A 14153-nucleotide genomic window follows, 5' to 3' on the forward strand; every position below is an offset into this window, starting at 1 on the left:
CAGTGCAGACATTTGCCAGCTGGTCTGCACATGCTGAGTAGACGCTCTGGTAATTCGTCTGGCATTGCGGCCTTGTGAATGTTGACCTGTTTAAAGGTCTTGCTCACGTCGGCTACGGGAGCGTGATCACACAGTCATCACACAGTCATCCGGAACAGCTGGTGCTCTCATGCATGCTTCAGTGTTGCTTGCCTCGAAGCGAGCATAAAAGGCATGTAGCTCACCTGGTAGGCTTGCGTCACTGGGAAGCTCGCAGCTGGGTTTCCCTTTGTAGTCTGTTGTAGTTTTCAAGCCCTGCCACATACGACGAACGTCAGAGACGGTGTAGTACGATTCAATTTTAGTCCTGCATTGACGCTTTGCCTGTTTGATGGTTCGTCTGAGGGCATAGCGTGATTTCTCATAAACTTCCAGGATTAGTGTCAATGCACTTATTGATGAAGCCGGTGACTGAGGTGGTGTACTACTCAATGCCATTTGATGAATCACGGAACATATTAGCATACCATAATCGGATATTAATGTTATATTAATTAATGTTTGTGGAAGCAGGAAACAACATCGTTCTGGTCCATGTTTTGTAGATGTTGGGGGCCTGATTTCTGGTAGATCCTAGGATGAGAGCTTAAAGGTAGAGTCAGCTAAATTATTTTGTACGAGCAGCACCACAGACATTGTGATGAGCAAGATGCCTGACTTCTCTCTCACACAGTCACACACAGTATCTGCCCATGTGCAAGTGTTCTCTTCACTCTCTTACAGAGTGTTAGTCACAGGACCAAAACAGCAGAGAAGTTTAGCCATGCGCTCCAACACTCTTAGTTGTTGTAGAAATTGACCCACTATGCTGTTTACTTTGTGCATCTACGTCATATCGCTGACTCTACGTTTAAGTTTGTTTTGACCAAATAGATCATGATTGTGTTCCTTGCCTGGGATTCAAGTACAATGAACGCTTTGAAACTATTTTCATTTTAAAACAATTAAAATCAGTTAACACTCACATTTCTCAGGTCCAGGCTTGACACAACTCTCTCCACCATGGTCTCTGGTGTCCTCAGGTCCAGGCTTGATACAACTCTCTCCACCATGGTCTCTGGTGTCCTCAGGTCCAGGCTTGATACAACTCTCTCCACCATGGTCTCTGGTGTCCTCAGGTCCAGGCTTGATACAACTCTCTCCACCATGGTCTCTGGTGTCCTCAGGTCCAGACTTGACACAACATTCGCCAACATGGTCTCTGGTGTTTGTAAAGCAAAAAGATAGACTGTGAATAAACTAAACACAACTTATAAAGGCTTTATATAGTATACATAGTCATAAGAACTATAAAGGGTGTATAAAGGGTGACAGAACAGCTCCCTATGTAGGGTGCATTGCCTAAATGTGACATAACCCACTATGTCACCTTCCATAAAGTCAATACTGATGGTGACATTACAGGTGGCATGCTTATCTTGATGAAAGCCCCTAGAGATGTGAAGTCACCAGGTATCATGAGTTACATTCCCCCCTAGAGATGAAGTCACAGACTTCAACTTCTCAACACAGAATAGGACTTCCTGTTTCTTTGTTAACCGCTCAACACAGAATAGGACTTCCTGTTTCTTTGTTAACCGCTCAACACAGAATAGGACTTCCTGTTTCTTTGTTAACTGCTCAACACAGAATAGGACTTCCTGTTTCTTTGTTATTTAGAGAATATATCCTTTCTAATATTTTATTTAGCTATTTTCAATTTCATTCTATAAAATATAAAATAATGCCAACGGAATTCTAAACAAATCTTGTCTGCTAAATGAACTAGTGTAGCCCACAGCCATATGGCACAGTCAGATCAGGACCTAACATAACGACAACTCAGAGTATGTTATTCTGTTCTTCTGAAATAGACTACATTATCTTCATATCATGTTTCTTCAGACCTGTCTAAAATAAATAATGGATTTATTGTGATGGTGTAGGCTATATTACATGGATTTATTGTGATGGTGTAGGGTATATTACATGGATTTATTGTGATGGTGTAGACTATATTACATGGATTTATTGTGATGGTGTAGACTATATTACATGGATTTATTGTGATGGTGTAGGTAGACTATATTACATGGATTTATTGTGATGGTGTAGACTATATTACATGGATTTATTGTGATGGTGTAGACTATATTACATGGATTTATTGTGATGGTGTAGACTATATTACATGGATTTATTGTGATGGTGTAGACTATATTATATGGATTTATTGTGATGGTGTAGACTATATTACATGGATTTATTGTGATGGTGTAGGTAGACTATATTACATGGATTTATTGTGAAGGTGTAGGTAGACTATATTACATGGATTTATTGTGATGGTGTAGGTAGACTATATTACATGGATTTATTGTGATGGTGTAGACTATATTACATGGATTTATTGTGATGGTGTAGGCTATATTACATGGATTTATTGTGATGGTGTAGGTAGACTATATTACATGGATTTATTGTGAAGGTGTAGACTATATTACATGGATTTATTGTGATGGTGTAGACTATATTACATGGATTTATTGTGATGGTGTAGACTATATTACATGGATTTATTGTGATGGTGTAGGTAGACTATATTACATGGATTTATTGTGATGGTGTAGACTATATTACATGGATTTATTGTGATGGTGTAGGTAGACTATATTACATGGATTTATTGTGATGGTGTAGACTATATTACATGGATTTATTGTGATGGTGTAGGTAGACTATATTACATGGATTTATTGTGATGGTGTAGACTATATTACATGGATTTATTGTGATGGTGTAGACTATATTACATGGATTTATTGTGAAGGTGTAGGTAGACTATATTACATGGATTTATTGTGATGGTGTAGGTAGACTATATTACATGGATTTATTGTGATGGTGTAGACTATATTACATGGATTTATTGTGATGGTGTAGACTATATTACATGGATTTATTGTGATGGTGTAGGTAGACTATATTACATGGATTTATTGTGATGGTGTAGACTATATTACATGGATTTATTGTGGAGGTGTAGACTATATTACATGGATTTATTGTGATAGTGTAGACTATATTACATGGATTTATTGTGATGGTGTAGACTATATTACATGGATTTATTGTGATAGTGTAGGTAGACTATATTACATGGATTTATTGTGATGGTGTAGACTATATTACATGGATTTATTGTGATGGTGTAGACTATATTACATGGATTTATTGTGATGGTGTAGACTATATTACATGGATTTATTGTGATGGTGTAGACTATATTACATGGATTTATTGTGATGGTGTAGACTATATTACATGGATTTATTGTGATGGTGTAGGTAGACTATATTACATGGATTTATTGTCATGGTGTAGGTAGACTATATTACATGGATTTATTGTGATGGTGTAGGTAGACTATATTACATGGATTTATTGTGATGGTGTAGACTATATTACATGGATTTATTGTGATGGTGTAGGCTATATTACATGGATTTATTGTGATGGTGTAGGTAGACTATATTACATGGATTTATTGTGAAGGTGTAGACTATATTACATGGATTTATTGTGATGGTGTAGACTATATTACATGGATTTATTGTGATGGTGTAGACTATATTACATGGATTTATTGTGAAGGTGTAGGTAGACTATATTACATGGATTTATTGTGATGGTGTAGGTAGACTATATTACATGGATTTATTGTGATGGTGTAGACTATATTACATGGATTTATTGTGATGGTGTAGACTATATCAAATGGATTTATTGTGATGGTGTAGGTAGACTATATTACATGGATTTATTGTGATGGTGTAGACTATATTACATGGATTTATTGTGGAGGTGTAGACTATATTACATGGATTTATTGTGATAGTGTAGACTATATTACATGGATTTATTGTGATGGTGTAGGTAGACTATATTACATGGATGTATTGTGATGGTGTAGACTATATTACATGGATTTATTGTGATGGTGTAGGTAGACTATATTACATGGATTTATTGTGATGGTGTAGACTATATTACATGGATTTATTGTGATGGTGTAGGTAGACTATATTACATGGATTTATTGTGATGGTGTAGACTATATTACATGGATTTATTGTGATGGTGTAGACTATATTACATGGATTTATTGTGATGGTGTAGGTAGACTATATTACATTTATTTATTGTGATGATGTAGACTATATTACATGGATTTATTGTGATGGTGTAGACTATATTACATGGATTTATTGTGATGGTGTAGACTATATTACATGGATTTATTGTGATGGTGTAGGTGTAGACTATATTACATGGATTTATTGTGATGGTGTAGACTATATTACATGGATTTATTGTGATGGTGTAGGTAAACTATATTACATGTATTTATTGTGATGGTGTAGGCTATATTACATGGATTTATTGTGATGGTGTAGGCTATATTACATGGATTTATTGTGATGGTGTAGGCTATATTACATGGATTTATTGTGATGGTGTAGGCTATATTACATGGATTTATTGTGATGGTGTAGGCTATATTACATGGATTTATTGTGATGGTGTAGGCTATATTACATGGATTTATTGTGATGGTGTAGGTAGACTATATTACATGGATTTATTGTGATGGTGTAGGTAGACTATATTACATGGATTTATTGTGATGGTGTAGACTATATTACATGGATTTATTGTGATGGTGTAGACTATATTACATGGATTTATTGTGATGGTGTAGACTATATTACATGGATTTATTGTGATGGTGTAGACTATATTACATGGATTTATTGTGAAGGTGTAGGTAGACTATATTACATGGATTTATTGTGATGGTGTAGGTAGACTATATTACATGGATTTATTGTGATGGTGTAGACTATATTACATGGATTTATTGTGATGGTGTAGACTATATTACATGGATTTATTGTGATGGTGTAGACTATATTACATGGATTTATTGTGATGGTGTAGACTATATTACATGGATTTATTGTGAAGGTGTAGGTAGACTATATTACATGTATTTATTGTGATGGTGTAGACTATATTACATGGATTTATTGTGATGGTGTAGACTATATTACATGTATTTATTGTGATGGTGTAGGCTATATTACATGGATTTATTGTGATGGTGTAGGCTATATTACATGGATTTATTGTGATAGTGTAGGTAGACTATATTACATGGATTTATTGTGATGGTGTAGGTAGACTATATTACATGGATTTATTGTGATGGTGTAGACTATATTACATGGATTTATTGTGATGGTGTAGACTATATTACATGGATTTATTGTGATGGTGTAGACTATATTACATGGATTTATTGTGATGGTGTAGACTATATTACATGGATTTATTGTGAAGGTGTAGGTAGACTATATTACATGGATTTATTGTGATGGTGTAGGTAGACTATATTACATGGATGTATTGTGATGGTGTAGACTATATTACATGGATTTATTGTGATGGTGTAGACTATATTACATGGATTTATTGTGGAGGTGTAGACTATATTACATGGATTTATTGTGATGGTGTAGACTATATTACATGGATTTATTGTGATGGTGTAGACTATATTACATGGATTTATTGTGATGGTGTAGACTATATTACATGGATTTATTATGATGGTGTAGACTATATTACATGGATTTATTGTGATGGTGTAGACTATATTACATGGATTTATTGTGATGGTGTAGGTAAACTATATTACATTTATTTATTGTGATGGTGTAGGTAGACTATATTACATGGATTTATTGTGATGGTGTAGGGTATATTACATGGATTTATTGTGATGGTGTAGACTATATTACATGGATTTATTGTGAAGGTGTAGGTAGACTATATTACATGGATTTATTGTGAAGGTGTAGGTAGACTATATTACATGGATTTATTGTGATGGTGTAGACTATATTACATGGATTTATTGTGATGGTGTAGACTATATTACATGGATTTATTGTGATGGTGTAGACTATATTACATGGATTTATTGTGATGGTGTAGACTATATTACATGGATTCATTGTGATGGTGTAGACTATATTACATGGATTTATTGTGATGGTGTAGGTAGACTATATTACATGGATTTATTGTGATGGTGTAGGTAGACTATATTACATGGATTTATTGTGATGGTGTAGGTAGACTATATTACATGGATTTATTGTGATGGTGTAGACTATATTACATGGATTTATTGTGATGGTGTAGACTATATTACATGGATTTATTGTGATGGTGTAGACTATATTACATGGATTTATTGTGATGGTGTAGGTAGACTATATTACATGGATTTATTGTGAAGGTGTAGACTATATTACATGGATTTATTGTGATGGTGTAGACTATATTACATGGATTTATTGTGATGGTGTAGACTATATTACATGGATTTATTGTGATGGTGTAGGTAGACTATATTACATGGATTTATTGTGATGGTGTAGACTATATTACATGGATTTATTGTGATGGTGTAGACTATATTACATGGATTTATTGTGAAGGTGTAGGTAGACTATATAACATGGATTTATTGTGATGGTGTAGGTAGTCTATATTACATGGATTTATTGTGATGGTGTAGGTAGTCTATATTACATGGATTTATTGTGATGGTGTAGGTAGACTATATTACATGGATTTATTGTGATGGTGTAGACTATATTACATGGATTTATTGTGATGGTGTAGACTATATTACATGGATTTATTGTGATGGTGTAGGTAGTCTATATTACATGGATTTATTGTGATGGTGTAGGTAGACTATATTACATGGATTTATTGTGATGGTGTAGACTATATTACATGGATTTATTGTGATGGTGTAGACTATATTACATGGATTTATTGTGATGGTGTAGGTAGACTATATTACATGGATTTATTGTGATGGTGTAGACTATATTACATGGATTTATTGTGATAGTGTAGACTATATTACATGGATTTATTGTGATGGTGTAGACTATATTACATGGATTTATTGTGATGGTGTAGACTATATTACATGGATTTATTGTGATGGTGTAGGTAGACTATATTACATGGATTTATTGTGATGGTGTAGGTAGACTATATTACATGGATTTATTGTGATGGTGTAGACTATATTACATGGATTTATTGTGATTGTGTAGAGTCTACACAATCACAATAAATCCATGTAATATAGTCTACACTGTAGACTATATTACATGGATTTATTGTGATGGTGTAGACTATATTACATGGATTTATTGTGATGGTGTAGACTATATTACATGGATTTATTGTGATGGTGTAGACTATATTACATGGATTTATTGTGATGGTGTAGGTAGACTATATTACATGGATTTATTGTGATGGTGTAGGTAGACTATATTACATGGATTTATTGTGATGGTGTAGGTAGACTATATTACATGGATTTATTGTGATGGTGTAGACTATATTACATGGATTTATTGTGATGGTGTAGACTATATTACATGGATTTATTGTGATGGTGTAGACTATATTACATGGATTTATTGTGATGGTGTAGGTAGACTATATTACATGGATTTATTGTGAAGGTGTAGACTATATTACATGGATTTATTGTGATGGTGTAGACTATATTACATGGATTTATTGTGATGGTGTAGACTATATTACATGGATTTATTGTGATGGTGTAGGTAGACTATATTACATGGATTTATTGTGATGGTGTAGACTATATTACATGGATTTATTGTGATGGTGTAGACTATATTACATGGATTTATTGTGAAGGTGTAGGTAGACTATATAACATGGATTTATTGTGATGGTGTAGACTATATTACATGGATTTATTGTGATGGTGTAGGTAGTCTATATTACATGGATTTATTGTGATGGTGTAGGTAGACTATATTACATGGATTTATTGTGATGGTGTAGACTATATTACATGGATTTATTGTGATGGTGTAGACTATATTACATGGATTTATTGTGATGGTGTAGGTAGTCTATATTACATGGATTTATTGTGATGGTGTAGGTAGACTATATTACATGGATTTATTGTGATGGTGTAGACTATATTACATGGATTTATTGTGATGGTGTAGACTATATTACATGGATTTATTGTGATGGTGTAGGTAGACTATATTACATGGATTTATTGTGATGGTGTAGACTATATTACATGGATTTATTGTGGAGGTGTAGACTATATTACATGGATTTATTGTGATAGTGTAGACTATATTACATGGATTTATTGTGATGGTGTAGACTATATTACATGGATTTATTGTGATGGTGTAGACTATATTACATGGAATTATTGTGATGGTGTAGGTAGACTATATTACATGGATGTATTGTGATGGTGTAGACTATATTACATGGATTTATTGTGATGGTGTAGGTAGACTATATTACATGGATTTATTGTGATGGTGTAGACTATATTACATGGATTTATTGTGATGGTGTAGGTAGACTATATTACATGGATTTATTGTGATGGTGTAGGTAGACTATATTACATGGATTTATTGTGATGGTGCAGACTATATTACATGGATTTATTGTGATGGTGTAGGTAGACTATATTACATGGATTTATTGTGATGGTGTGGGTAGACTATATTACATGGATTTATTGTGATGGTGTAGGTAGACTATATTACATGGATTTATTGTGATGGTGTAGACTATATTACATGGATTTATTGTGATGGTGTAGGTAGACTATATTACATTTATTTATTGTGATGGTGTAGACTATATTACATGGATTTATTGTGATGGTGTAGACTATATTACATGGATTTATTGTGATGGTGTAGACTATATTACATGGATTTATTGTGATGGTGTAGACTATATTACATGGATTTATTGTGATGGTGTAGGTAGACTATATTACATGGATTTATTGTGATGGTGTAGACTATATTACATGGATTTATTGTGATGGTGTAGGTAAACTATATTACATGTATTTATTGTGATGGTGTAGACTATATTACATGGATTTATTGTGATGGTGTAGACTATATTACATGGATTTATTGTGATGGTGTAGACTATATTACATGGATTTATTGTGATGGTGTAGACTATATTACATGGATTTATTGTGAAGGTGTAGGTAGACTATTTTACATGGATTTATTGTGATGGTGTAGGTAGACTATATTACATGGATTTATTGTGATGGTGTAGACTATATTACATGGATTTATTGTGATGGTGTAGGTAGACTATATTACATGGATGTATTGTGATGGTGTAGACTATATTACATGGATTTATTGTGGAGGTGTAGACTATATTACATGGATTTATTGTGATGGTGTAGACTATATTACATGGATTTATTGTGATGGTGTAGACTATATTACATGGATTTATTGTGATAGTGTAGACTATATTACATGGATTTATTATGATGGTGTAGACTATATTACATGGATTTATTGTGATGGTGTAGACTATATTACATGGATTTATTGTGATGGTGTAGGTAGACTATATTACATGGATTTATTGTGATGGTGTGGGTAGACTATATTACATGGATTTATTGTGATGGTGTAGGTAGACTATATTACATTTATTTATTGTGATGGTGTAGACTATATTACATGGATTTATTGTGATGGTGTAGACTATATTACATGGATTTATTGTGATGGTGTAGACTATATTACATGGATTTATTGTGATGGTGTAGACTATATTACATGGATTTATTGTGATGGTGTAGGTAGACTATATTACATGGATTTATTGTGATGGTGTAGACTATATTACATGGATTTATTGTGATGGTGTAGACTATATTACATGGATTTATTGTGATGGTGTAGACTATATTACATGGATTTATTGTGAAGGTGTAGGTAGACTATTTTACATGGATTTATTGTGATGGTGTAGGTAGACTATATTACATGGATTTATTGTGATGGTGTAGACTATATTACATGGATTTATTGTGATAGTGTAGACTATATTACATGGATTTATTATGATGGTGTAGACTATATTACATGGATTTATTGTGATGGTGTAGACTATATTACATGGATTTATTGTGATGGTGTAGACTATATTACATGGATTTATTGTGATGGCGTAGACTATATTACATGGATTTATTGTGATGGTGTAGGTAGACTATATTACATGGATTTATTGTGAAGGTGTAGACTATATTACATGGATTTATTGTGATGGTGTAGACTATATTACATGGATTTATTGTGATGGTGTAGGTAGACTATATTACATGGATTTATTGTGATGTTGTAGACTATTACATGGATTTATTGTGATGGTGTAGACTATATTACATGGATTTATTGTGATGGTGTAGACTATATTACATGTATTTATTGTGATGGTGTAGACTATATTACATGGATTTATTGTGATGGTGTAGGCTATATTACATGGATTTATTGTGATGGTGTAGACTATATTACATGGATTTATTGTGATGGTGTAGACTATATTACATGGATTTATTGTGATGGTGTAGACTATATTACATGGATTTATTGTGATGGTGTAGACTATATTACATGGATTTATTGTGATGGTGTAGGTAGACTATATTACATGGATTTATTGTGATGGTGTAGACTATATTACATGGATTTATTGTGATGGTGTAGGCTATATTACATGGATTTATTGTGAAGGTGTAGGTAGACTATTTTACATGGATTTATTGTGATGGTGTAGGTAGACTATATTACATGGATGTATTGTGATGGTGTAGACTATATTACATGTATTTATTGTGAAGGTGTAGACTATATTACATGGATTTATTGTGAAGGTGTAGGTAGACTATTTTACATGGATTTATTGTGATGGTGTAGACTATATTACATGGATTTATTGTGACGGTGTAGGTAGACTATATTACATGGATTTATTGTGACGGTGTAGGTAGACTATATTACATGGATGTATTGTGATGGTGTAGACTATATTACATGGATTTATTGTGGAGGTGTAGACTATATTACATGGATTTATTGTGATGGTGTAGACTATATTACATGGATTTATTGTGATGGTGTAGACTATATTACATGGATTTATTGTGATAGTGTAGACTATATTACATGGATTTATTATGATGGTGTAGACTATATTACATGGATTTATTGTGATGGTGTAGACTATATTACATGGATTTATTGTGATGGTGTAGGTAGACTATATTACATGGATTTATTGTGATGGTGTGGGTAGACTATATTACATGGATTTATTGTGATGGTGTAGGTAGACTATATTACATGGATTTATTGTGATGGTGCAGACTATATTACATGGATTTATTGTGATGGTGTAGGTAGACTATATTACATGGATTTATTGTGATGGTGTGGGTAGACTATATTACATGGATTTATTGTGATGGTGTAGGTAGACTATATTACATGGATTTATTGTGATGGTGTAGACTATATTACATGGATTTATTGTGATGGTGTAGGTAGACTATATTACATTTATTTATTGTGATGGTGTAGACTATATTACATGGATTTATTGTGATGGTGTAGACTATATTACATGGATTTATTGTGATGGTGTAGACTATATTACATGGATTTATTGTGATGGTGTAGACTATATTACATGGATTTATTGTGATGGTGTAGGTAGACTATATTACATGGATTTATTGTGATGGTGTAGACTATATTACATGGATTTATTGTGATGGTGTAGACTATATTACATGGATTTATTGTGATGGTGTAGACTATATTACATGGATTTATTGTGATGGTGTAGACTATATTACATGGATTTATTGTGATGGTGTAGACTATATTACATGGATTTATTGTGATGGTGTAGACTATATTACATGGATTTATTGTGATGGTGTAGACTATATTACATGGATTTATTGTGATGGTGTAGGTAGACTATATTACATGGATTTATTGTGATGGTGTAGGTAGACTATATTACATGGATTTATTGTGATGGTGTAGGTAAACTATATTACATGTATTTATTGTGATGGTGTAGACTATATTACATGGATTTATTGTGATGGTGTAGACTATATTACATGGATTTATTGTGATGGTGTAGACTATATTACATGGATTTATTGTGATGGTGTAGACTATATTACATGGATTTATTGTGAAGGTGTAGGTAGACTATTTTACATGGATTTATTGTGATGGTGTAGGTAGACTATATTACATGGATGTATTGTGATGGTGTAGACTATATTACATGGATTTATTGTGATGGTGTAGGTAGACTATATTACATGGATTTATTGTGATGGTGTAGGTAGACTATATTACATGGATTTATTGTGATGGTGTAGACTATATTACATGGATTTATTGTGGAGGTGTAGACTATATTACATGGATTTATTGTGATGGTGTAGACTATATTACATGGATTTATTGTGATGGTGTAGACTATATTACATGGATTTATTGTGATAGTGTAGACTATATTACATGGATTTATTATGATGGTGTAGACTATATTACATGGATTTATTGTGATGGTGTAGACTATATTACATGGATTTATTGTGATGGTGTAGGTAGACTATATTACATGGATTTATTGTGATGGTGTAGACTATATTACATGGATTTATTGTGATGGTGTAGACTATATTACATGGATTTATTGTGATGGTGTAGGTAGACTATATTACATGGATTTATTGTGATGGTGTAGACTATATTACATGGATTTATTGTGATGGTGTAGGTAGACTATATTACATGGATTTATTGTGATGTTGTAGACTATTACATGGATTTATTGTGATGGTGTAGACTATATTACATGGATTTATTGTGATGGTGTAGGTAAACTATATTACATGTATTTATTGTGATGGTGTAGACTATATTACATGGATTTATTGTGATGGTGTAGACTATATTACATGGATTTATTGTGATGGTGTAGGTAGTCTATATTACATGGATTTATTGTGATGGTGTAGGTAGACTATTTTACATGGATTTATTGTGATGGTGTAGGTAGACTATATTACATGGATGTATTGTGATGGTGTAGACTATATTACATGGATTTATTGTGGAGGTGTAGACTATATTACATGGATTTATTGTGATGGTGTAGACTATATTACATGGATTTATTGTGATGGTGTAGACTATATTACATGGATTTATTGTGATGGTGTAGACTATATTACATGGATTTATTATGATGGTGTAGACTATATTACATGGATTTATTGTGATGGTGTAGACTATATTACATGGATTTATTGTGATGGTGTAGGTAGACTATATTACATGGATTTATTGTGAAGGTGTAGGTAGACTATATTACATGGATTTATTGTGATGGTGTAGACTATATTACATGGATTTATTGTGATGGTGTAGGTAGACTATATTGCATGGATTTATTGTGATGGTGTAGGTAGACTATATTACATGTATTTATTGTGATGGTGTAGACTATATTACATGGATTTATTGTGATGGTGTAGACTATATTACATGGATTTATTGTGATGGTGTAGACTATATTACATGGATTTATTGTGATGGTGTAGACTATATTACATGGATTTATTGTGAAGGTGTAGGTAGACTATATTACATGTATTTATTGTGATGGTGTAGGTAGACTATATTACATGGATGTATTGTGATGGTGTAGACTATATTACATGGATTTATTGTGGAGGTGTAGACTATATTACATGGATTTATTATGATGGTGTAGACTATATTACATGGATTTATTGTGATGGTGTAGACTATATTACATGGATTTATTGTGATGGTGTAGGTAGACTATATTACATGGATTCATTGTGATGGTGTAGACTATATTACATGGATTTATTGTGATGGTGTAGGTAGACTATATTACATGGATTTATTGTGATGGTGTAGACTATATTACATGGATTTATTGTGATGGTGTAGGTAAACTATATTACATTTATTTATTGTGATGGTGTAGGTAGACTATATTACATGGATTTATTGTGATGGTGTAGACTATATTACATGGATTTATTGTGATGGTGTAGACTATAT

At 32.6% G+C, this 14153-nt stretch overlaps 1 protein-coding gene across 1 annotated transcript in view; it reads right to left on the reverse strand.

Moving 5' to 3' along the window:
- Positions 1–14153, reverse strand: part of LOC110529051 (NACHT, LRR and PYD domains-containing protein 1 homolog) — a 32036-nt gene that overhangs the window by 9998 nt on the left and 7885 nt on the right. Inside the window, exon 3 of the mRNA XM_036934348.1 lies at positions 1005–1240. Within this exon, the coding sequence (XP_036790243.1) occupies positions 1005–1240 (236 nt within the window). The remainder of the gene's footprint in view (positions 1–1004; positions 1241–14153) is intronic.

This window comes from Oncorhynchus mykiss, chromosome 10, assembly GCF_013265735.2.
Source record: "Oncorhynchus mykiss isolate Arlee chromosome 10, USDA_OmykA_1.1, whole genome shotgun sequence".
NCBI lineage: Eukaryota > Metazoa > Chordata > Actinopteri > Salmoniformes > Salmonidae > Oncorhynchus > Oncorhynchus mykiss.